This window comes from Prinia subflava, chromosome 5 (genome assembly GCF_021018805.1).
Source record: "Prinia subflava isolate CZ2003 ecotype Zambia chromosome 5, Cam_Psub_1.2, whole genome shotgun sequence".
Taxonomy (NCBI): Eukaryota; Metazoa; Chordata; class Aves; order Passeriformes; family Cisticolidae; genus Prinia; species Prinia subflava.
Window position 1 is genome coordinate 54,151,082 of NC_086251.1, and position 25,970 is coordinate 54,177,051.

Consider the following 25,970-nt stretch of genomic DNA (forward strand, 5'->3'; position numbering starts at 1 on the left):
CATTACTCATAACAATATTAGATTTTATTTCTCTAAGAGGACACACACTTCATAATACATAAAAACTAGAGGATTATTCTAGAACCAGTTGTAACTATTTTTAAAATCAGAGTCCCTTTAACAATGTTCTTACTGTTCATTGGTTGCTTAATCAAGACTTTTTTTCCTGTTTAGCATGTTCCTTTTATTCAAGGAACATACAGCTATGAATTAGATAAGGGAGCAGCAGTCTGCAGGAATGCATGAATTTCTGTGCTTGTATGTAGTGGAATCTTAATCCTGACACTTTGGGAGATGACATCATGATGAGTCACTCTCCAGACTTAACACTATAGGCACGTGTATCTCATGGTGGTGCTTTGTTTTTATTAAAACCATAATAAACCTGATCATTATTTCATGTTCCACATCTTCCAACCAGTAGCAGCTCTGGAGACAAACATATTTGGATGTCTGTGATGCTAAGTAGTGGCTGGAAGTACCACTTACTGTGCTTAGGTACAGTTTCAGCCTCTGAGCTTGCAGTTGTTTGCTAAAGCTGAGAAATGGGAGGAGGAGAAGCTGTGTGTGTCTTTGGTGAGGATGCCCAGAACATGCTCTGTGCAAGGACATGCCTGGCAAGTGACACAGTGCTGTGAGGAGCAGGGCTGTTGGATGTGTTTGTGCATTTGCACTTCAGAAAGCCCAGTTTTCCACTGATACCCCTCTGGCATGCTCACTGACCCTGGAACATCCACACACTAGCTTGTGTTATTTTTAATGCAGATTTTAATCATCTTGCACAGCGGATTATTTGACCTGGGACAGGAGAAACCTTCCCAGCTGGCATCTTGCCTGGGTGTGTGAGTTAAAACTTAATTTGAGATCCAGTTTGCTGAGGTGAGATAGCTGACTTACTCAGGTGAGGATTTGATGATAAGGTGTTTTAGGTACCATGTCACAGGATAATTCTGCATTTTCATGTGCTGCCCAGCTGGATTGTGCTACACAGTTTTTGTGTGATGGTGTGCAGGACCTCCTTTATATGATTTGAAAAACAAAATAACTTTTGCAATTTCTTTGAGTTATGCAGGATTGGTTTCCTCATTTGACTCACTGTACAGACCCACAAACAATTGTGCTGGCACAGCTAAGGAAACAACATGCTGCATTGCCTGGGCAGGAATGAGTTATAGAGACCAGGAGAAGAAGAAAGCCTGGAAATATGTTGTCTGTGGCAATATCTTCAGCTAAACATATCACCAAACAATAGTCTCCCAAGAGACAGAAGCTCTCCTGAAGCTGGCGTGGTTATTTTAGGATTCTTTTTCAACATGAAGAGCAAGGAATGTGCCCCCAGTCACATACAAATGTCTGAAGTGCTGGTAGGACTGAATAAGGCACACAGGGTTTTGCACTGGCTGCATTTAGCACAGGTGCCAATTGCTAAGGTTACCTGTGTAAAGCAATGATCTCAACCTGTCAGATTGTAAAAGTGTGCCAAAGTAGTTGGTATCCTCTGAGTTACATGTATATGGGACTCTTCCAGCAGACAGCTATGGTGTGTCAGCTCTTGGAGGATATTTTTTAATAAAGGGCATGCCTAGACATAAGTAAACCTGGGGCATTCCTCCTGCCAACATCACATCTGTTTCTTGCAAACTTTCACAATCCTGCTTTTTAAAATTCTAATTGAAATAACTATGTGCTTTATAGCTGCATCAGCAACCTTTCCTGAAAGAGTGCCAGTGTGTAAAATTGTCAGAACTGAGAAAACTAGTTGTTTTTTCTTGATGACCAGCTTCTATCTGTGTTCCCAAGTTTCTCAGAATCTGTCATTTAGAATATTTTCATTTCTTTATTGTCCTATTCAAGTACTTTTTACACATGAATTGGCTGACCTTTTTACATTTTGATTTGGGTTTTTTCCTTAGTTATATTGGAGGCACCCATCCTGCACTGCTACATGCCTGTTTGGATACTGAATGACTGGTACTACTGTAGATTTTCTGCATTCAAAGCTGGATCTATGTCCAAATTTTAACAAAATCAGGGCTAATGGAGCTGTTTGAAAACACACAGAAATACATGACTGTCTACAGGCAGCACTGGGCTTTGTTTTGAGGTCTATGCACACAGTCTGTGTAGGAGTCCTGAGGTTTGTGAATGCTGGCAAGAGGCAGCATTTCAGAATATTCTGGTCTTAAGCCTCACTCTGCTCATTACTCATTATCTTTGTGTTTTTAAGTAGGCTGCAGCTTACCCCACTAGGGAACTTTTGTCCGCATATTCTAAAATCTGGGGTGTTTTGTTATGTGCTTATTTTGGTTTTCTTTGCTTTGGAAGAAGAAGTTTTGTTTGCCTGTCTCTCTCCCTCCTTTGTCTTTTTAAACGTGCAGTCTGCATGGGACAGTAACTATTTCTTGAATCTTTTGTCTGCATTCAATTATTTTCCATAATTCCTCCAAACAATTTTCTAACTTGATTCTAAGGTTTTTTGTTAGACTACCACAATATTTTTCTTCTGCTAACATAGGGTTTGATTGCTTGATTTTCAGATGCTGAGTGAGAATCTAAGAGGAGAAATGACTGTTGTACCCACAGGAGCCAAGATCTCTTTGAGAGATAGCAAGTTTATTCAAGTGATTGCCAAATCTCTAAGCATCAGCAGCAAGGAGGTATATACTTCAGTATTTAAAATTAATATCATGTAAAGCTGTAAACTCAGTTAAATGAGCCTAGATTAAAGATGAACAGCAAAGCTGAAGGAAAATTGGAATATGGAGTTAGGGAGAAAGGACACAATGACAGTTCTATAGTTAAAATGTTTTTAATTTAAAATATATTAACTTTCCCCCCCGCCCCTCTTTGTAGCCCTATCTTGGGATTATTTTCTTGGCTGGCTTGTTGCAGTAACAAGCCTCAGACAGATACTGTAATTCTAGGTATCAATGATATGAAGAAGTGCTTTATATTTTTGTGGTCAAATGTATTGACAGTTTGGAGCAATCTCAATAATAATGGGTAAAACTGCTTAATTGTACATGCATTCATAGAAAGCTGATACTAAGGAAGCATTACGCAAGTGTAATTTGTGGTGTTTTGCCCCTCCCAACTAGAAAATATAAATATAAATTAGATAATATAGTCCTGGTTGTACAAATGCTCACTTTTCTCTTGAACTGGGTTCAGAGAAGATGGGATTTTTATGAAATAATGAATACTGAATGTATTCTTTAGTTCTCTTTAGTAAGCATGCAAAATGGGAGAATATTCAGGGGTCTAGGAGGCTTGTCAGTGTAGGTTTGAAAGTACAGGTTACACAAATATCTGAGGAATAGCATTAATAAAATTGATCCAGTCTTGAGGATATGGTCTTTTCTAACTCCCACCAGTACTGTTTCTCTTAGGTAGCTATGGCAGGACAGAGATGGCAATTAGTGTGTGCACCTTAAATGGTTTATAAAGATATCAGGTACTTGCACTATTGCCAGGGAGGAATATAAATCTTATGGATGTGAGACTGACAAAACGTCAAATAAATATGAGACTTCTTTCCTTCCAAGAACTAAATGCTACCATTTCTAAATATCCAAATGACTAATTGGATACTTTACATGAAAGTAAGGGCAGTGTTTTATGACTTGGTTGTCAGTCACATTAGAGGCAAGGCTGATATTAAATGTTTAATTTTATTTGTTTCTCAGGAATTAGAAGCCGTACGAGATGCATTAATTCCACCTTTGGCTTGTGCTGCAGCTAAACTGGGTGACATAGATGCACTAAGAGCCATAGCAGAAATGGTAAAGTAAAATGAACAGTGTGTACGAAACATTAATTTTTAAAGAGAAATGTAATTGGTGATAGGAAGCCATCCTCATGGAGAGTGACAACCTAAGTTTTAGAGTCAAGGTGCTATGACGGTTCCAGGTTTTTCTAGACTTCTTGGTCTTTGCCTTTCAGAACTGGTATGTTCTTGTCCCTCTCTGGTTTTCAGCTGTTTACATTTTCTTTTGAACTGTGAAAATACAGGTACATTAAAATGCAAGTTCTTATCTGCTAACTTTGGAACATTTTAAAATGGGTTGTGCTGCTTTGTTTTCTCTTAACTTTCTTCATGCATATTCATAGTATCCACCTTTCAGATGTAAATCCATCAGGAATAAAAAAAAAAAGTTGAAAATTATATTTAAGCAAAACACAGTGCAGTACTAATTCAGGATTTCTGGCTCTCCCCAGAGTTTTGACTTGGGTTATACCCAAAGAAGAAACAGGTATTTCCCTGTCATTTCTTTTCTTTTTTCCCCCTCTTTGCCTTGGTTTACCCTACTATTGAGATTTTGGTAATGGGCCTCAAGAAAGGATAAATATATCTTGAAAATAAGAGTTAACTAAGACAACAAAAATTAGCAGGCTACAGGCATAAAGCTGCTCTATGGTGTGCTGTAATAAAGAACATATCTCAGCAGGAAACATGCAGGAGGTGGAATAAATATCTTTATTGGCACTAAAACTTTTTTTTTTATTGCAAGATTAAGTTTGACAGGCTTGAAAATTTGGTGGCAGAATTAAAATGTGATGTATACGACCTACTGTGTGACGTTTGCAACAGCTTAATGTGCAGCCATTTTCTTTTTGGCATGTGAAGGATATGTCCTTTTGTAGGGTGGAAATCTGAGCTGTGGAGACTACGACGGCCGAACTCCACTGCACATTGCAGCCTCTGAAGGGCATCTGCCCTTAGTTGAGTATTTGTTGATGTCTGGCGCGACTGTTTATGCCAGAGACAGATATGGATCTACCCCGCTGATGAACGCGATCAAGTTCAGGTAACAACTTATATACTGCTCTATATAAAGTTTATAAACCTTTTGTCATTTTGGATTTCAACTCCATCCATCCTGTGTTCTGGTCTGGTCTGGTCTCAGCAGTCATGTGTAAATGACAGCGGTTTAAATAACACATATCCGCTTGTTTCAAAGGATGTGACTAGCCTAAATGAAAAGATTTTTTAAGATAATGTGGAATGAAAGCAACAACTTGGTATGCATGCAGAATTTTAGCATAAGGTAATTATTGCTGTCCTCCTGCCAAGACTTTGTCCATAATTTCAGGGCTCCACTCTTTATTCTGAAGCTTCCTTATCAAACAGAGCCAAACTCCTTTTGATTGTCAGAAGTGAGAGTGCAAGACCATGGCTGTCTGTTCTTTTTCTGCCCTTCCCTTTCTCATCAAGACCAGACTGTTTCAGTTGGCACAAAATATACCGGTAGGTTGACATGTTTTAATCTTCCCCTTCCACCAGTGCTTTCCTGAGTCTCTTGCTGGATGACTGGTTTTTTGATTTTTCCCTTCCACCCACTCATAATTATATGGGATGGTTGTATGGCTCTGCCTGCTTTGTGGATTTCCTCTTCCTGCTGTTATGAATGTCAGCAGTTCTTGAATGGTAGTCACGGACTTGCACTTTACTGGTCTCTTCCATGTTGTGTAATCCTAAGGAATGGCCATATCACAGAATATAAAAGTTATCAGTCATCAGAATTTCATTTTCTAAGATTTAGTTTGTGTAGCCTGGGGATTCATAGAGCCATTGGTCTTCCAGCATGTTAGAAGCTGCACACCATAATCTCTCCTTGTATTTGATCCATTTTCAGCTCTTTATCTCATATTCAGTCTGTACCATGGCAGGAGAAAAGCCATTTTTTTCTGTAAAAGAGCTTGAAGTGATTGAATTTTCATGGTCTTCGTCCCCAAATATTCCTATAGCTTTCTAATGTTGACAGGTTCACCTGGTCTGTCAAGCTGGGGTTAGCTCCCTGGGAGGTCTGGCAGTCCTGGATTACCATGGGCTGCAGGAATAACTTGAAGGCTTCCTCTGTTTTGAAGGCTGGAAGGATAAAACTTGCCAGGCTCTCTGTGAGAGCTGGAGTCCGGCGTGGCTGCGCTGTGCTATTGCCATTCCTCTCGCATGGTCCTGAACAGCTTTGTGGCTGCTGCTTTCCTCATGAATATATAAGCTCTGCAGGCTGAAAGCAAAAACAAGCCCAACAGCAAGTCAAACAAATATCCTTGGAGTTGAATAGAGGTGGCTCTGGGCCAATGTGAGAAAATGCTAAAGCATTAGATACTATTAGACGTTCCTGCAAATCAGGCACCTACTTCTTTTACCGCACCCATCTACCGCCTGAGGAATTTCACATGAGCTTGTTGTTTGGATTCCTTAGAGTTGCCACTCCTATATTAGACTCCTACTATGACTTTTAAGCTCTTTAAAACAGCACACCCATTTTGAAGCAGGGGATTTTAAAAGGAAACTGCACCATAACCATTTTCAGTTTCTCTTTTTGTTTCTGCTGTTGGAATGAGAGGAAGAGTTGACTTAGAACTAATCTCATAAATGTGTATTTATGATCTGCTGTGTACTCACACTGCATTTCACACTGGTAAGCATATAAAAGCATATAAAAGAGAATGCTGAAGAGCAGACAACTGTATATGTGTATAATTAGATACCCACTAAGAAGATTTCTGCTACACAAGTATTTAAATTCTATTTATTAAACACTTGCAAGCTGAAAGTAAAGAGATTATCCTGACAGAAAATGGCAGAGAGGGAAGGGGAGGGGGGAGGAAACTGATGATAATGAGTAGTCAATGCTTTAAACTGTTTAATATTGTAACTTTCTCAATTTTACTGAACATTGCATCAGCTTAATCCCATTTTCTGAGAATTAGTATTTGTCTAATTGGCATTTAACTGCAATACATTATCCACTCATCTTAAAAATAGCTTTCTTCCATTCTTTTATGTAACATTTCTCAGTGGCTTGCCTTTTAACCAGCATGCAAACCTGTATAATGATGACTGATTTCTCTCTTCCATTTATTAATTTGTAAAGATCATCAGGAGTTATGTCTCTTCTTAAAAGCTTCTTAACATAGCACTGTCAGCTGATAGACCAGTGACTTGATTTATATCAATGGCAGTCTCTTAAATTTTTTTGACTTTAAGTGACTCTTCCTTTGTTTCTTTCTAAACAAGAAATAAACTACTGCATTTCCGCTTTTTCATTTGTAACACTGCAATTTGCCTGTAGTTTCACTCACTTTATGCATGAAGCTAAACAGACCACTGTTAATTTAGGCCAGTTGCTTGATATATCAAAATAAGTAGCATTCCTTTAATTTCTTACAGCACCCTCAAGGGATAATTCATTTTCAAAACAATAGAATAATATTTTTTTAATAACAGAAACTCTCTAAGCAGGAAAATGTCTTGAATAAAAATTGTGTATATTTTAAGTAGTAAAAGTGCTTCCATTTACTTGTAGAGCAGTGGTAAAAGGTTGAAAATGGGGAGTTGCTCCTACAGTGCTGTGAGAACATCAGATTAGAGGTAGTAAAATTACCTCCCACGTAAATGTGAATTTAAATACTTGATATTTTGCAAGGTTACATTTACATTACTTCAGGAAATATAAGGCAGAGAGAAAATCTAACCACCACTGACTCCAAGAAGCACATTGAAGCCTGTCCTTACAGTGTTTGAGCACAAAATTCCCACTGATACCATGCAGAAAACTGAACAAGTGAAACTAAGCTGATCCTGCCACAACCATTCTGGTTGCTAGGGGAGCAAGCATGAAAAAGAATGAAGCCAGTCAAGTTTGGATATACATTACACCTGCATTTCTTTAACGAGAGCTGGTGGAAGGTGTGCACCCTAAGGCCCCAATCCTGCAAACTCTTACATGTGTGTTAATTTCACATGTATGATTCATCCCTTTTGAAGTTGACTTTTAATAAGTGTCTGCCAGGTGAGGGCCTGGGATGATAGTTACTGTACAGAACCTGGATTCCTGTGGATCCAGAGCCCTCATGAACTGGTTAGAGTTGGCATGTCTCTACCTGGAACGCAAACTTTGCTCATAGTGCTGAATGTTGAAGACTGCACCAAATCAGATATTCTGCTATTAATATATTAAAATATTAGTATACACTTGAGTTTTAATGTCCAGTGTTATCAACAATGGAAGCTAGCAGGTAGGAGACACTAGAAACACCTTTTGTCTATTTGTTTTTTCCTTCAGACAGGGATGAATAACTCATATTACTAAAAAGCTATCTCAAGTAACATATGCAGAATTACATTGTTCTACAGGCTGTGTCTGACCAAGAGCCATGGTTTGGTGACAAAACACAGTAGGAAAAGGGAGGGTCAGGAGCAGCTCACAGGTAACAATGTTTATCAGGTCAGCTAAATGAGCATGGAGCTGTGCAAGCCAGGGCTGACATGGGGATGTTGCCATCCCTCTGCACCTTGAGCTTTGACTGTCCAGCAGTTCTTCTGCTCTTGGTTTTGTGCTGTCACCTTAGAACAGGAATTGCATTTGAACCATTCCCAAGAAGTTCGTGGCTCATGACATCACCTGAACTTCAGATCAGCTCAACTGTGACCCTTGTGAGGCTTTTGTAAAGTCACAGGAGAGCAGCACTTGAAGAAACAATTTCTAAAGGCAAATACATCTCATGTGCCTAAGACATAACAGCATCAGAAAATTCACAGCCAGCTTCTTGAGATAAGACTATGCCCTTGTGGTGGGTACAAGACAGCAGACGTGGTGCTCTGGAGAGGGCTGAAGTTTGTTCAGAATGTAGATAGCATTCGGTGCAAGCAGGAACAAGCTGCAGTGTGCCTTGCCTCCTGCATAGTTCTCATGTGGAGTGGTGGGAATGTCAGAGGTGGTCTGTTTGCTTTCTTGGATGGATCTGCACTTCACAGCCACTGTACTAAATCTGACACTTTTAAATCTTGCATTACTATTTGTCCCTTCTCTTCCTCTCTGTGGCTGTGTCTTTAACAGGCAGTAGTGCAGGGCACTTCTTCCCACTTTACCAAGAAAGGTGACTTTGAATGACTCATCAGGACATTGCATTTCTGTTTAGAAATGCTTTATTTCTATAAGCATTTATTTCTATATATTTATTTCTATAAGCATTTATTGTAAACACTATCAATCACAATGCTTACAAAATTAATTTATTTCAAGCCACTTTTTTTTTTCCTTGTTTAAATTTGCTGTATTGAAAGAGCAGGGTAAATGATCCCAAATCTGTCTGTACCAAATATTTACAGAGTCCCACTCAGAGCAGTAATGGCTGTGTGGTGTGAGTGGGATGGGAAGGGCTTTCTGGAGAGATTCTTCCTACCAGTAAGGAGTAAATAGCTACAACAGGAAGAGCAAACCTGTCTTTTTGCTGGTATCCAGAGATACAGACCTCATAGGTGGAGCACGTTGAGGGAAGATACCATACAACATTACATGCTTTGCAGCCTTTTATCTTTTAGTGCTGTCCCATAGCAAAGCTTTTGTTTTAAAAAATGCTCATTTCATGCTGAGATTTCCTGTATAAGGTGGGAAATGAGGAACACTCCAGGGCAGTCCTTGGAGAGTAAACAGACACTCCCCATGTTCTGTTCAGTACCCAATGAGAGCCTGAGTGAACAGACGTGTTCTACTTTATTTCAGGTCAAATTTCATTTCAGCTAATTACTGTTTGGATTAGGACTGAAAACTAAAAAATTCATACATGTAGAATTCATGCTTCACCATGGATTGAAAAGTAAGAGACCATGCCATTATTTGCTGGTTCAAGGAGATGCTTGTGGATGACAAGCCATGTAAGGGGCTCACCTGAGAAAATATTTTAGATAACTGAACAAACTTGAGGCATGTGCTGTTCCAGCAATGCTTTGCTATGAAGCAAAGGAAGGTTTGGTTGTGGTTTTTTTGCTGTCAATTGGAACAAAGTACCATTAAATATATATATATAAAATTTGTCTCCTAGGGTCAATAACCTGTGTTTGGAAAAGCAAGATGATTCCTACAGCACATTTAGTTCAGAAACTAAAGATCTTACATGAAACATATAAGCTTACATAGGCTTTATATGGAGAACTGTAAAGTAACTTCTGACTGGTGTTTCCTAAAAACAGGCAATAAGTAATTTAGTCCAATTCAAAAATGGAAAGGCCTATGGCTACCACCAAGTGATTAAGCAGAAATTGTACGTGACCTTATTTTTTTATTTTTTATTGCTACAGATGATCTTTTAGGTAAATGGTTGGAAAAACCAATATATTTCCTATTAAATGATAAGCCTTTCTCTTTATTTTGAAGTGTTATAGTAACTTACTTAAAATAGGAACTATGAAACTATTCCTATGAAACTATACCCTACTGGGTCATCATTCTCTTTCTGGAGAAAAAAACCTGGGTTTGATTTGTAAGCTACATCAGTTGTTTAACAGAAGAGCATTCTGTCATCTCCTTTAAAATCTCATTCTAAACCTTCCACTAGGTTAGTTATGAAAAATGTATTTTGCAGATTTTTTACTTGTCATGTTATTTTCTACCCACAACAGTACCTTTAGAGAGCAGCCTTTCCACAGAGTTTCTTAAGCATCTGACTAAGCTATAGGTGTTGGCTGATAGTGCCATTGGTCCCTTTATCTCAAAGCAAAGGACAAGGAAGACCTCCTACATCTCCAGGCAGAAATCAATAATAAAAGCATTGGGAGGAGGAAGTTAGGAAAAGATGTGCTTTTGACAAAGGTTCATAAGAATACTTACCATCATTTTGAAGCCCTAAAAATCCAATTAGCTTCTCCATTAACATAAAGATTAATTGCTTATCTGCAAGACACAGTGTTTTATTTAAGACTGATATATATGGGCATTGTATTTAAAATACAGGAATGATGCTACGTAATAAATATTCTCCCTGTCTGCATGTATTTCAGTTACTAATATTTCTACTGTTAAATTAAACTAGTACTAAGGTTAAGTTACTAAGAATTCTTAGAAGAGAAGGGTATGCATCCCTTTCCTTTTCAGAGCTGAACTTAATGCTTCCTTGAGCTTAATGTGTGAATGAGTCTTTGAGAGGGAGGGAAGCTCTGTTTACTGCATCTGTCACCTTGGAAAAGATTCATTGTTTCTGTGATTGTGGAAAAGAGAATAGGAGAACTTTCATTGGCTGTTTGTGGATATGACAGTGTTGGATTCTGGGGGGAAAAAAAGCCCCTCCAGGTCAAGTCATGTTCTAATTTTTTTCTGTTCCTCTCCTAAAGGCACATCCCAGTGATTAACTTGTTACGAGAAACAGGAGCACACCTGTCAAGCCATGACTTGGAGGACATTGGAACAATACTCTGCAGGTAACTGTGATATATGAGGTGGCCCTAAAATGGGTGTGGAGTGGGATGGTTTTTCAGAGAACGCTTGAAAATGGAGACTTTCAACAAACAGTTGGGTCCCTGGCACATGAGGAGGTTCTTTCTGTGATAGATCAATAATTAGGCAACAAGTGAAGTCATGAAAAACTCTGTTTCAAAGCACCAATAACTCAAGAGAGTTTCAAAGGAGAGAAGACTGTGGGGATAAGTGAGCTGGAAGCAAATAAATACCCCATTTTCCCCAAAAATCTCTTGTTGAAGAATGGTGAAAAGCAACTGTTCAAGGTGTAATTTTGCAACAACTCTGTTTAAAAATAAAGCTGCACAAAATGTATCATTTTTATAGTCTTAAAGTCCACTTTTCACTGATATTGAAATGGCTTCTATTCTAATTAGTATGTAGTATTGTTCTTAAAAATAACTAAATCAAATAGACAAATAGGTTTAACCCCAAAACTTGTCAACTGCTGCTCACCATCATTATATTTAATTTTAAGAGGATATAATTCCCTTAGAGGTGGCTTTCCATACAGTTACTTTCAATATATAACAATTTGGATATGTATTATAAAAAGAAATAGATGTTAGATTTCATTTTTTCCAGTACTGGTCCTGAATTACAAATTACTCTGAAAATTGTGAGAAGGTTCCATGTATTTCCAATAATTACTTGTAGTTTTTACTTAATTTCCTCTTCTCTCTTCTTTTGCAAAACAAACAAAAAATCCCTGGGCACTGGCCTTTATATCAGGAGTTGGCAGGAAATCATGAGACTTGCAAGGACCAGCCAGTGCTGTATAATGTCTACAAAACAAGGTCAAAGTAAAGCCAATGTGTGTTCTGTGTGGAGACTGGACTCTGTCCTTTGAGGAACTGTGGAATTAAGGAACACTGTCTGGAGGGTTTCCATTGTTCTAACACGCTCAGCAGAGGCTTTTACCATGGAGTCAAAATATGCACTTCCCAGGGCACTGCAAGTGACAGGACAGAACTAAACCCTTGGTTTGTGCTGTTTGCCTCTGCCAAAAGGTTTAGGGAATGACATTGCTCTGCAAATAAATTGGCCCCATGCTTAGCCTTGGTGGCACGTGCAGAACCAGTTTGGCTAGCTGACCTGGCAATAATGCATCCAAAACAAACACAAAACCCAAGAAGAGGAAAAGGGTTCTTCACACAAAATAACAAAATGGGGTTCTCATGCAGTTTGGTACAGCTTTTTAGGGTCACTGTGCACCTGGGTCTGTACCAGAAGCAGAGCCAGGCAGTGATCAGGCTTCAAGGCAGTGCTGAAGTGGCTGCTCCCACCCTGCTCCTGCAGAGCTGAGGCTCTTCATTTGCTCTGCTGTTTTAGAGGGCCTGGCATACTCATTTCTAACAAAGTGGACTTTTTCCACAGAGTGTTACTTAGCTACCTATAAGGTACTAAATCTGAGATTCTGGTGTTTGTCCTCTTGCCAAAATGTCTCTGATAATTCTGCAGTGTCCTCAGATGACCTTACTGATACACTCATTTTTTCCAGCGTGCTCTGGCTCGCTTCTCTGTCCTCTCTCTTATTTTAAGGCCCCTCCTTGCAGGCACTGGCACCTTCATGGCAGTCAGCATGGCCACCTGGTCAAGCTGCTTACAGAACCAGCTGTTTATAACATCTCCCCTCTGTCTAATTTGAACAATTTCCTTACGTTTCTTCTCTCTTGTAATGCTCCTTAAGCTGCAATTTCTACCAGTCCGAATTTGTCACCAAGGCAATATGTCAAGTTCTTGGGGTTTAGAAGGATAAAGCTGCTTGTTTTCTAGTAAGCTCTGTATTTCTGCACTTAGCTAGTTTAACTATTTCCCCCATGCATTTTTCTCTGAATTAAACTATAAGCACATTTTCCCTCTTTGCTACCCATCAAGCCTCAAACAGACTGTTATGAAAGACCATGAATAGCGATTTTTGTGTTCTAATAGTATCCTCAGCCTCCTTCTGTTGAGACTCATGATTTTAGAACAGAATAGAATAGTTCACTTGGAAGATTACGGAGATAAAATAAAAATAAATGTGTTCCTTTGGCATTCGTGATGTTTGAGAAGGAAAGGAGTGCCAGCCAGAACTGAGGATTGGACAATATCAGTGGGAACTCTTGTGTAGGAAGTGGAGAGGCACATAGTTATTAAATCTTTCATGGTTTCATTTGCTGTTGTCTTTTTTAAAGTGAGAGGTGTTAGTCTGGTTTTAGAATCACTTTGTTGATGTTTGGTATCTGGTTCATGGCTTTGTTTTGAAATGAGATCTCAGTGTTAGTAATCTGTTAAAAATGTCAGAATATCTTCTCATATTGCAGTAGTATTGTCATCTGTCTGAAAAAACAAACCATGATGAGGTAAATTGGGACACTCAGACTTAATCTGAAAGCTTCTGGACTTCTAGAGTTGGTAAACAGTTGATTTGTGTTTGTTTTTTAAAGGGAAAAAAGCTTGTATAGAACTGAGGTGCTTCAGGTCTGTACTTCACAAAATTAAACAGGGGCATAAAGCCCAACCAGCTTTCTCATATTGTTAGATTTCATAAAATTATATGATATGGTATGATATAAACAAGATACAGCCTTTCAAAATCACCACCTTTTAGAATAAGATGCCTCTTCAATTTAACATAAAGAAGGGGTAAGGCTGGAGAAGGAAGGCACAGCACTCCCAAATGTGCTCAGGACAGAGCAATCCATGCCTTGTGCTGGACTGTTTTGTTTTTTTTTTTTCTCCAGATCTTCACCTTAAAACAAATAATAAGAAGAAACTTTTCTCTCAGGGTGATTTCACATTTGAAAAAAAGAAAATCTGTCCTGATTGCTTTATATAGACACAGAAAAAGGAGAATTGCTGATATAGCACAGCTTTGTGTCCCAGGGAAAGAGGAAATCCTAGTATATGAAGAGGTAGGGTCATTTCACTGTACTTTTTACTTCCCAAATCTAGAACTGCCTTGGCCCTTGCCCTTATAAACTTTCTGAGACCTGACAAGATTCACTCCTGGTCCCCTGGCAGTAACATAGCACCCCTTAAACTGCAGCTTGATGTTGGTGTGATTGGAGGCACAGAGAACACTGTCACTGTTCTTGGTATCTTATCTCTGTCATCATCATGGCTACCTTAGCCCTGCTGAAACTGTGAACTGGATACATAATAATTTTTCTGAATGCAAGAGTACTGGTAAGCAGGATGCCTGGGATTATTAGCTGTCAGAGGTATCAGTCAGAGTTTAGTAAACTGTGGTAGATAGTTCTTTATCAACAGAGCAGGTTTTAAACATCCAGGTAAGTGTATATTGAAGATATCTTTATTCCATTTCATTATATAACAGTGATGAACTTGCTGCTTAGAGGTTGCACTTGTAGTTGGAATTGCTGGCATAAATATCTTTGAGACAAATACAGAGCCAGAGTTCCTGTAATGTAAATGGAGAAACCCTCTGTATATATTTTAGTATATGAAGTACATTTACTGTGTATAAAGGAAATCCAGATGTGCGTGGCTTGACTATGGAAATCTGGATTTGGAGAAAATGTTTTGTGGTGCTCCTGATGATAATCAATCTAGTAAATAGTAAGTATCTTCTATTTAGACTGGTATCTAAATTTTCTCACAAGCTACATCACCTTTTGTTCTCTGGTCACAGTCCCCACAGAATAAAGTTCCCACTTGATCAGTAAATGGCTGCTGCAAAATTGAAGGTACTTCTGTGTATTTGGATTGCTCTCATATTATGGAAGGAGAGCACGGTTTTGACCTCTGCAGTGGGGGTTAAATTGCTCTTCCTGAATAGGTGCTGTTAATAGGCAGTGAATTTTCAAGTAAGTGCAGCTGTCCTTGTTTGTTGTTTACAGAGATGCAGCTGAGGTGCCCTGGCTATGTAGGCTGGTAATATTTCTGAAAGTCTTTGACCAAAGTGGTTTCTGCTTTGCACATGGCTGAACTATGAAATTCTATTTAGCAAATACCATGTGCTTTCCTGTCCGGTGTTGGTGATGGTCATAAGTCTCTAGGTAGGCTTTTTATTTCTTCCTTAGCCTGTGACCTTAAAGTGTTAACAGCAAGAGATTAGGCTTTGTACATAAAGATAATTCATGTGTTCCAGAAGTGGCTGCTGAGGGATTTCTTTGCTTTACCAATGCTTATACTTTTTCTTTACTAATGCTCATGGACCTCCTTTGCTTTCCTCTGTGTCCTTATTGTTTCCGTGGGGCCTTTCCTTTTGTGATGGCAGTTTTCATTAATGATGTATTGACCCTTTCCTTCATGAAGCCAGACTGAACCACTGTTAAACCTCTTAGTACCCCACTACCACTTCCCCATCCTCCAAAGGCCTCAGCTGTAGATCACCTGGGGGTTGCATGGAGCAACACAGAGACCATTTGTTTTCTCTTTTCATGCCCAGCCTCTGGGACTGCTGCAATTAGAGGTGTCCACTCCCCTGAAAACATATTTTCAGGTACTTAAGTGATTTAATCAACAACAGAAGTGATTTCAGCCTAGCAGTGAAGTGAATGTTGCAGCCTGGCTTTCATGGTTTCTTCCATGACTGCCCCTTGCATCTCGGGCCTTCTCCACTCTTCACCAGGTCTTCCTGGTTTGGCCATCACCCCCAGGAGCTCATCACCATCTTCATCCCTGCTGCCAGCACAGTCCTTGTCACCCACAGCAAGCCCTGGTTAAGGCAGCAAACTCTGAATTTAATGTTGGGGAGGTTTCCCCTCTCTTAATGAGACTCAGCCTCACTTGATGATTATCAGCAGGGTTCTGCTGAAACAATCTGCAAACTCATGGCAAGCTCAGGTCTGAAGCCTCACAGATGCTGCTATCCTAAAAGGACTGAAGGTCATCCTCCCAATCTTCCCATCAGTTCAGCCTGTCTTCAGGCTTGGTACAGACTGGCATTTTGTGTATGTACAGTCTCTTAGCCCGTTTACCAAAATGAGAGTTAAAAATAAACTTTAAATATTGTGGATGGAACTACCAGCAGATGTGCAAAGAAACCCAGTGTGCATACCTCTGAAAACTTTAACTGACTTATTTGTATAGGATTCATTCTGATCCTTTCTATTGCTTGTTATATGTGACAGGCAGAGGTCATATTTGAAGAGCTTTTTTCTTTTTTTGTTTGCTCCCCATTTAAATTCTACAAATTGTTTAGTGAAACTCAAATATAGCTGTGTTACTGTACAAATAATATCACATAAATGTACTGAATGTCATAGCTGCTGATAGCAAACACAGTTATACAAACTTGTGAAGGGGTATTCTTAGGGGTTTTAAATAAGTCCTGTGGATTGCTGGCACATCTGCTTGTGCTCTCACTCAGCTGCATCTTGATTTAGCCATTGCCCTCCCCCCAACTCATTTCATGAGATAAATATTGTGTTGTGAAATATGAAACTGCCCGACTTTTTTTTTCCCCTTTGGTCATAGTCACACCCACTATGTGAAACTAGCCTGTTGTAAGTACTTATAGCACAGCCCTAATAATTTAAGGAACTGATTCATCAAGCTGTGTTGCTTGCTCAGCTATTCAGAGCTGTTGTAATAGTGTTCCTTACCTCTCTGCCCTGGGAGCCATGTTGAGCCTGGTTCAGCCTTCACCTGCTGAGCTCATTGACAGGACCCAGGAGCTCACTGAAATTAACTGAAAGATTTAGAACCAACATTAATTATTCTTTTTCCAGCCTTGCAGCTAAAGGCGATATGGATGGGCTGTATGCCTGGTACCTGGCTGGTGCAGACCTGGAACAAACTGGTTATGATGGCAGGAATCCCCGACAAGTAGTAAGTGTCCATACAGATGTGCTCCCTTGGTGTGCTAGCTGAGTAATAACACATGCTCTTGGATAATATTAATTTGGGAAAAATATATGTTGGACTAAAAACTGGATTAGATTTGTTACAAATGCAACTCTGGTGCTGATGGGAAGTAATAAATAATTGGAGTGAGAATTTTCTTATCTGTGTCAGAGGTATTAAAATTTAAATTGGATTTTAATTATTTTGCGGTAACACAGTCTTAATTCCCACAAGTGAGTATTTGCATGTCCTGGTGCACAGGATGACAGGATTTACTCATGTTTCTGCTTACAGGCAGAGGCTACAGGACAGAAGGAGGTTCTTGACTTCCTTAGACAAAAGCAATAAGAAAGGTAAGATTTTGTTCTCAAGTGCTGGAGTTATGAAATCTATCATCAGCATAAGTATGAAGAGAGATCTTGTATTTAAGCCCTAGTACACCCTGGGACATCTGGGTTCATCTACTGTCCCTGTCTTGGTTTCTGATTTGACTCTGAGTACTTAAATCCTTCTTTGTAGAGTGGGGCTAATGTTTATTATTCTTTCTGCGTGGACCTGGAAATGCTTCTTTGTGCGTTCCACAGTGTAGTTCTGAACTTGGTTTGAAATGTAAAAGCTACTAAAATAAAACCACTGAGGGCAACAATGGGAAGTTTCATCAGCCTGTTGCAATAAAAGGCTCATCTGTCTTGCCTGCATTGGAGAGGAAATTCCTTTTCTCAGGCACATTGGCCAGGCCTGGCTCTCAGGGTGCCGTGCCCCAACACAGGAGCGTTCCCTTCCCCAGGACAGCTGTATGGCCACCACAGCCAGGCAGGAGGGGCCACTGCAGCATCTCCACCTGCCCTCACCTGGCTTTCAGTGGAGCACCCTAAACCAGACAATCTCCCGGTGTAACATCGTCAGCCACACGGGAAACGTGTGCCAGATTTGTCCCAGACCAGAGTTAGTTGTACTCCTCCCAGGACTGCAGAAAGCTCTGTCACAGAGAGCTGTGCCAGGGGCTACTGGGCACAGGACAGGGCAGTGCCACGGCCTCCCTCTTCCCCAGGCTGCCCGGTTGTGCCTGACATGAATCCCTTCTGCCATCACCTGCCATCATCCAAGGTGTGTTTCCCTGGCCCTGTGTGTGCCTGCCTCGTGTTCAGAGCATCACATCTGACAAGTCTCTCTACAGGGAACTTGTTGGGGCATTTGACTTTCTCCAGTGCTGTAACTGGAAGCATTTAAAACACCTTCCATTTCTCAGAGCTCCCTTCTGATGCGTTAGATTTCTCCAATATATTGGCAAGTGTAATCCCAATTTAAGTATTGCAAAGAGATGATCTCCTTTATTTATTAAAGTTAAGTAGTTAATTATTAAAATGTAGTTAAAGGTTTTGCTGCATCAGTGGTTATCTGACCACTTGTGCATCCCATCTGAGAGATGTTGATGGGGACTGCAGCTGGGATTTTCGATTTTCTCTATACTGGTTTAAACTTAATGAAGGACACCATTGGGCAGATTTCTTTGCTTTTGTTTAAAATTTTGGGGTTTTATTTGGTTTTACCCCATATAGAAGGATTAGATACAATCACAGTCTTGAGCATTTAAATGGAAGTCTTCCAGCAGTCATGATGGCAATGCTAAAGTACCTTTAGAATATGAGTTATGCTGCAAAGGGATTTCCATTTTCATGGAAACGGGTCTGAAAAAATCACTTTCCTTTTGTCAGTGGGGATTGGATGTGTTAAATCCTCAGCTCCTCCATGGATCACCTCACAATTCCTTTGGACTGAGCCGCCAGTAGTGTAGGCAGTCTGAAGGAAGTCTTCTGCACTGCGTGAGAACTGGCTTGGCAGGGTAATCTGTTCTCAGGAAGGGTTTGGATGCTGCCTAGTTCTAAACATCCATTCTCTCTTTCTCCAGGGGCTGTGGAGGATGGTCACTCCTCATCAGGAATACCAGCCTGAAGCATTAATGCTGCTAAGCCATTATGGGAGGAAAAGAGGAAAGGAACAATGGTAGTGCTGCTTGGGACGTACAGGAAAACTGCAGCTTAGAAAGATTCTTTATTTAGGATTGCACTGATTGTCTAAAAATCATTTGCTGCCTTTATTTTTTAATCACTTTTCTGGAAAGAAATTCTTTTAAGCAAGTCAGGCTGGAATTCATGGCTGTTCCTGTTACAAGTTCTGATTTTAAAGAGGCCTTTTGAATGTTCTTATGGTAAACCACTGAGGACAGTGTTGCAGGCATAGCAAATGGAAATGCTGTGGTGAATTCATACCAAGGAAAAACAGTGGATTGTGCATTTCTGGGTTTCAGCTAATAAAACCTCCGAGGAACAATGTTGATTTCACTTTGTCTGTTTTTTTGCAATGACTTTTATCACTCCAGCTGCAATTACAGCAATTGTGAGTGTCAGTGCAAACAATTGAATCACTCATGGGCATCTGCCTACAGTTGTGTACTAATCTTCACCAATGTGTCACTATAAACCCTCACTTGGAATGAGTAGGAGGCAGATGCCATAAAGCATGTTTGTGGGACTGCCGGAGTGAATTGATTGTTTTGTTTCTAATAGCATCTTTCCCACATCCTGACTGGAATATAATCAAGATTGCTACATGCTGGACACATAATTCTTTGGACTGTAAATGGGATCTCAGTATTAACAGACCCCAAGTTTCAAGTCCCAACACTTTCAGACTGAATAAAGAAGGCGATATGTATGTTTACAGCTGTGTTTGCCCTAGAATATGTAAACGTAGGGAATACTTCAGGCAAATGCATATGTTGGAGATGGCAACTTTTAATTTCACCTACAGCTTCTGCAGTAATCTGTGTGGATTTTCTATCTGCTGCATCTGAAGGGAATCTTTGAAGTGCAGATAGTTTTTTCTTTTTCCTTTTTATGCTACTCAACCTTCCCACAGCTATTCTTATCATGGAGAAAAGCTGCAAGGACTACTTGCTGAGCCTGCTGGTATGAAAAGATTCCCAAGGTATACTGCATGTCAGATCACACCAAAACAAGGGGACTGTGCATGCAGTCTGAGAAAATGCTGTATACATTCCAGTTAAAAACAAACCCCAAAAAAATAACTGATTAATATAAAGAGTAGTGCACATCTTCACTGTGGTCACAAAAATCACAACTAAGCTGTCTCATTATTAAATAATTGATACTACATAGCAATGAACATGCTTTGAATAAATAGACTGAATAAAATGAATACAGAATTAAATAAATGAGATCTAACATCAAAAATCAGGCATGAAATTTGTCATATTTTGGTGTCTTATCTGTAAATACATAAAGTTGATGTATATAGCAAAGTGTAATGTTTGTGAAAGTTTTTACAATCAGGAGTAAAATCATGCACAGACTCCTTTTCCTATGGTGATCAGAACTATTATCTTGCCTCATCAATAGCCTAAGTGTTGATGCACTGAACCAGGCAATCCCTTGACATACTTCTCCACAAGTGACTTCCTTGACATTTGAATATTTTCTATTTTTTAATTATTCTTGGATGCCATCGTTTTTTCACAACAGCATCCATTCTTTATTTCTGTACCAAAGTGACTGACTGCAGCATAGACAGAAGCATCAATATTTTCTTCATATTTTTCAATAAAGGCTCATATGATCTTCAGAAAACTTTCTAAGCAATGTCTTATATTTCTAAAATATCCATCTATAATACAAAAAATACTTTTTCTTTTGAACAAAAAATTATATTCTGGTGTGAACTACTGAAATAACAGGTCTCAACAGTAAAACTGAAGGAGAGGGAAGAAAACAGCCAATCATTTTGGTCCTGCATATAAACCAGGTAAAGACACTAAGTACAACATTGTGAGATGTGATCCAGTAAGAAGACTTTTAGTTAGAAGCTCATAATGCTAAAATGAAATGGTTTGGGCCGTGTTTAATGTAAGAATTAAGCAGTATTAGCTACTTTCTGACAAATCTTTACAGAAATATATATCCTATTAATTTATTTAATATATCAACTTGCCTAAGAGTGTTCCTGCAACTTTCTAGAAAATTTGCGATCTGTCTTATGAATAAACCAATGTGTTTCAATGGCACACATATGAATGCAAATTTACTGTTTATCTGAGAAAGAACTGGATCTCTTTTATATATCAGAATTTCATTCAGGAGCTGTTAACAGTCTACAAGTGTTAAGAGAAACTTAAATGTATAGGGTGCTGTGGCAAGAATCACCCAACCAAGGCCAGCTCTTGACTCAATGCTGGAGATGAACTTCAGTAACACTTTGGAGATCCTGTGTTGTCTTGTTCATCTACTACACCCTTTGCTTCATGCTGGTGATTTAATAATCATAATTATACTCTCTGTGATAACTCCCAGTCTTATGATGAATCTATTTGTGTGTAACCCTTAAGTTTTGCATAGTTATTGCTCAAAAGTGAAATCTAAATATTAGTGAGGAATAAATTTGCTCCTATTTGTTTCTACCTATTTGTTTCAGTTACTGTAGGCAGCAGAGTGTCTTTCATTAGTTAAAGTATGCCAGACATCCCAGAGGTAACTTAGTTTTTTTAAACATCCTAATTTTTCTCCTTCAGATCATTCCTGAAAAGATGCAATACACCCTTCTTTTTATCCAGCAATCTTCTGCTCAGTAAAGGGTTGCAGATGAAGTAGCCATAAAGGGCTATGAGTACTGCAAACACACTCATTCCATTGCCAGCACTAACTGTGGGTCCATTTGATAACTCCTCCAACAGCTTCAGCTACAGACACCCATGATGTGCACCTACCCTTCCACAGCTACATCCTGCTGCAGTCTGGGAGATGTAGCGCTGTGAGGATCATCTGCAGATCTGTGCTTGGTATTTTATACATAGTACACATTGAAATGGCATGGTGGCAGCTGGATAAAGTTACTTTTGGGTTTGGGGTTGGGCTTTGGCTTTTTTTGTTTTGTGCAGGAAAGCTTGTGATATTATTTACTATCAGTTTTTAATTAGAATATAAAGTGGCATTTTGGTTTCTGCTAGGAAATGACAGTGGCTCCCATCCTCTTGGAGCCTCAGTGTAATAATGCAGTGGTCAGGCTGTAGTTTTCCTTGCCCTGCAGAACCACCACTGGGTCAAATGCCACAGTAGGAAAGTGCACAGCTCCCAGCCTGCACCTGTGTGAGTTCAGAGGGGCTCCTGAGGCTCTGGACCACCCTGCTGTACAAAGTTCCAGCAGTGACTACAGAACAGCATAAAGGCATAATCAATAATGTGACACTTGTGACTGCTGCACAAATGTTGCACTTATTTCCACAGCTGAATGTTGGGAGTTGCAGTGACGTTCTGAGAATGAATGCTGGTGCTGGAGCCTCTGCTGCCTCTCCACGGAGGAGACGCTATGAATGCCTCCTCTAAAAGTCAAACATTACATCAATTCTACAGCTTTCTTCACTTGAAAGACAACACCCAGCTTCCACTTTGTTTCTTTTTCCTAATGATCCAGCTAATACTGCCAAGGGATAGGGACTACTTGGCCTATGTCAGCACTTCTCTGAACACTGCAGAAAGCAGAGATTTGCACAACTAACATGTCCAAGTTCCTGTCTGATTTGAGCTACAGCTTTTCTTTCCTGAATGCAACACTTTCTTTTCTACTGATGGCTGAAAATATTAAGTTTCTGTTTGGAGATTTTCTTATAAAACTTTTGTCTTGGAAGGGCAGTCTTAATTATTTGAAAAATCAGCATGTGCTTGCTCTCCTGTTGAATGTTGACATAGTAAACTGTTAACATCTGAAAAGGTTGGCCAACCCTGGACAGATTGACAGTGTCTGATCGGTACTTGCTGAATTAAATCATCTGCAGCAAGGCTTCAGTATCTGCTCCTTCTGCTGAAATAGCTAAATATCTCCAGTTTTGCATGTCTTAACTTAGAATTACTATACTGTAGCATGTCTGAGTTGTCTCATACAGGGATTTTTGCTGTTCAGCAGTGAGTGATAATGAAACCTCTCATCTGGAATTAAACCCCTCCTTGAATCAGTTTCTTTATTTGCAGTCTTCTGAATAGTGTGAACAACTGGAATTCTTCCAAAAGGATTGTGATCTGGTTGGAAGATTCCTCCATTTCTAAGGCTTGTTCAAGTAGTGAGATGAGCAGGGAGGGAAATGTGTCCCTGGTGCATGTTTCATAAAGTGAGCCCACTTCCACTTCCACAAAGCACTAAGGGACCCAAAGAGTGATCAAACACAGCCATAGGGGTAATCCTCTTCTCCAGGTACCTATGCTCAGCAGTTAAGAAACAAAATCCTTTTAGTTCCCAGCAATACAATTTGTTAGATCACTGAGATAAACCTGAAGTAATTGCATGGTGGGTGAAAACAAGAAATTTATAAAGAACTGATCAAATGTGCATAGCATATATTATCAGAAGCTGACATGTTTATGTCTCTTCCAAGTGGACTCTATCAGCAGTATAATCATCTTCTAGACTAGTAAGACTAGTCTTCCCATGATTCTTTAACAATGTTTTATGTGGTGTTTGATTACATGTTTCTAACAGCACTTTAATTTTAGTGACTCTCTTAGAAAAGCTACTAATATAGACAGCTTATAAGATATGTAAAGTAATCTACTGAACCATACAAATGAATCTGTGGGACCCAAATGTTGCCATCTTAGATAGTCCATGAGTCAGAATAAAATCTCGTACTACCAGATTTATTATTTTGCAAAGTGTCTATCTGAAAATTACTTTAGAGGCTTCATTATACGTACATTTGTTTACCTGTGATCAGCTGAACGGGAAGAGGCAGAAGCCTGTGTCTCAAAAATGTAGCTGAGACAAGAATCCTGAACCATGGCAGCAAAATGTCTAGTGTGAACCACACTAGACAGCATGACTTAACGTGTCTCCATTTGGGAAGAGCTGATTCAAATCTCAGGGTCAAAAGATTTGGTCCTTGATGTCCAAATCTGCCACTGATGTAGCAGGAGGTTATAACAAGTGGGGCCCACGCTGCTGACGGGCTGGCAGGGCAGAGGCTGTGCCCCTTTCCCCCTCAGCCTGCCCTGCCAGGGCTCTCCTGTTGGGACACGCTCAGCCGCTGCAGATCTTGCGCATTCCCACTGGCGTTCCGAGCTTCACACCAGCACCTCCCTCCCACTCCGGGATGCTGCACATCACAGGGAATCCATGGGAAGGTGCCAACCAACAATATCCTGCAGCCCTGCTCCGCAGCCTCCTCCGTACGCAGGCCCTGCCAGGCCTCGGCATTGCGCGACCTGATGCGCGGCACGTTGCACAACGAGGCAGGAAGGGGCTGAGATATCCCTCCCTGTCTTGCAGCAGCAGTAAATACCACAGCAATAAATAACCACTCTCTCAAGCCACAGTATTCCTTCACATCTCCTCAGCTTCCACATGGGATCAGAAGAACGGTGGCCAGGGGAGATACTGCCTGGGCAAAGCTGCCTGCTAAGTATCCTCTGCAGCACTTTTGAGTACAGATAAGCCTCATTATTACATGTTTATGTGCATAATTAATGTGTCTGTCCTCTGGTGCCACTGTTGTAGATCCCATTAGGCTCTTGTGCTTGGTGTTTGATAGTCCTAAATCCTGGTTTTAAAGGCTTAAAAGTGAAATTAGATGAGACTCCACACAGTAAAAGGTGCTAAGAAAGGGGCAAGAGAATGACAATTATGTTTGTTTACACCAGCTGATTATTTCTACATGAAATGATTAATTATTAGCATAGAATGTAAATGACAATCCTGTCAATTCAGGAGAAAGAAAAGAATTCAGGGTGAGAAAAAAGGAATCTTAATGGCAATCATTTGCTGAGAGATATGAAGTTATCACAATTAGAACAGACGGTTGTCAATTAATCCTGTCACATGCAAGAAGCTGCTGTGCTGGGGAGATTCTTTGATGCTGATTGTCTGTGCATGAATAATTACACTTGCATCTTCCAAGGGATGTGGCTTCCTTCCTGGGTATGTTTTACTGTGGATCTTTGTGACCAGGGCCCAGTAAAGTTGGGACGTCAATGCATCAAGTTCTTTCTGTGGCACATCTGAATTTCTTATTCCCTCTGAAGGGTCAGACTAGGATGACATGATTCCAGCACCTTGAGGCATCCAGCAAAGATCTTTGTTGAATCCTGTAGAGCTCCAGGGCTTCAGGGCAATGACAATTGGCCTGTTATCTCTACTGTCTGACAAGAGTGTGAAATAAGTTTATTTACTTGGACCACTTTGACCAAGATCTCTGCCCACAACTATGTCACCATTCACCACTGTTGTTTGGAAAGTTCTATATTCCAAGGACAGAAAACCAGAAATACAAGATGTTGCTAAAAATTACCATGCTACGTCAGTGCAAAGTCACACTCTGACTCTGTGTGTTCAACAGCTTGAACCAGCAAAAGCCTAGGAAATCTTGATAGATGGTCAAATAATTAGTAATTATTTCCTTTCTCATTGTTTTATGGGACAGGACACGTAATCCTGCCAACTCTGAAAAAAACAGCTGGTTGATGAACATGAAAAATCAAGTTGCTACAAGGTTTGTGATGGCTATCACAATTAAGCATTGCAATCAATTATAAAGTTATTGAAGCAGACTTAACGCATAGCAGCTAAACTTAAATATGAATTGCTTGGCCAAAATGTTCAGAAAATGTGAGTGATTTCAAGTGTTAACTTTCAAGGTTTAGCCTGAAACTTCATGATTAGAAGGTAAAAGGTGGCTGGCATTTAATGAAAGTCAGCTCTTCTTATGGTCTATAGAATCAGTCATCAGGGAAGTGAGGCATTCAGAATTGTGTTCACTGGCTATTTAATTTGTATTTTTATTTCAAATTTAAAAAATAAAAGATGCAAGAGAGAGAAAGGAGAATTGATTGTGAGGAGACAAATTACTCCTGTACATGCCATGAGACTAGGCCTTCT

General features: G+C 39.8%; 1 protein-coding gene across 2 annotated transcripts in view; it reads left to right on the forward strand.

Moving 5' to 3' along the window:
- The window catches only part of ASPG (asparaginase), a 45,096-nt gene extending 24,941 nt beyond the window's left edge, over positions 1–20,155 (forward strand). Inside the window, exons 10-16 of one of the 2 annotated variants that reach the window (XM_063399463.1) lie at positions 2,538–2,657; positions 3,687–3,782; positions 4,645–4,808; positions 11,117–11,203; positions 16,922–17,021; positions 17,331–17,389; positions 18,946–20,155. In XM_063399463.1, the coding sequence (XP_063255533.1) occupies positions 2,538–2,657; positions 3,687–3,782; positions 4,645–4,808; positions 11,117–11,203; positions 16,922–17,021; positions 17,331–17,384 (621 nt within the window). In that variant the 3' untranslated portion in view covers positions 17,385–17,389; positions 18,946–20,155. Of the gene's footprint in view, positions 1–2,537; positions 2,658–3,686; positions 3,783–4,644; positions 4,809–5,093; positions 5,249–11,116; positions 11,204–16,921; positions 17,022–17,330; positions 17,390–18,945 lie in introns of those variants that run through there. The other variant, XR_010080635.1, reaches the window with a different exon arrangement.
- The last annotated feature ends 5,815 nt before the right edge of the window (positions 20,156–25,970 follow it).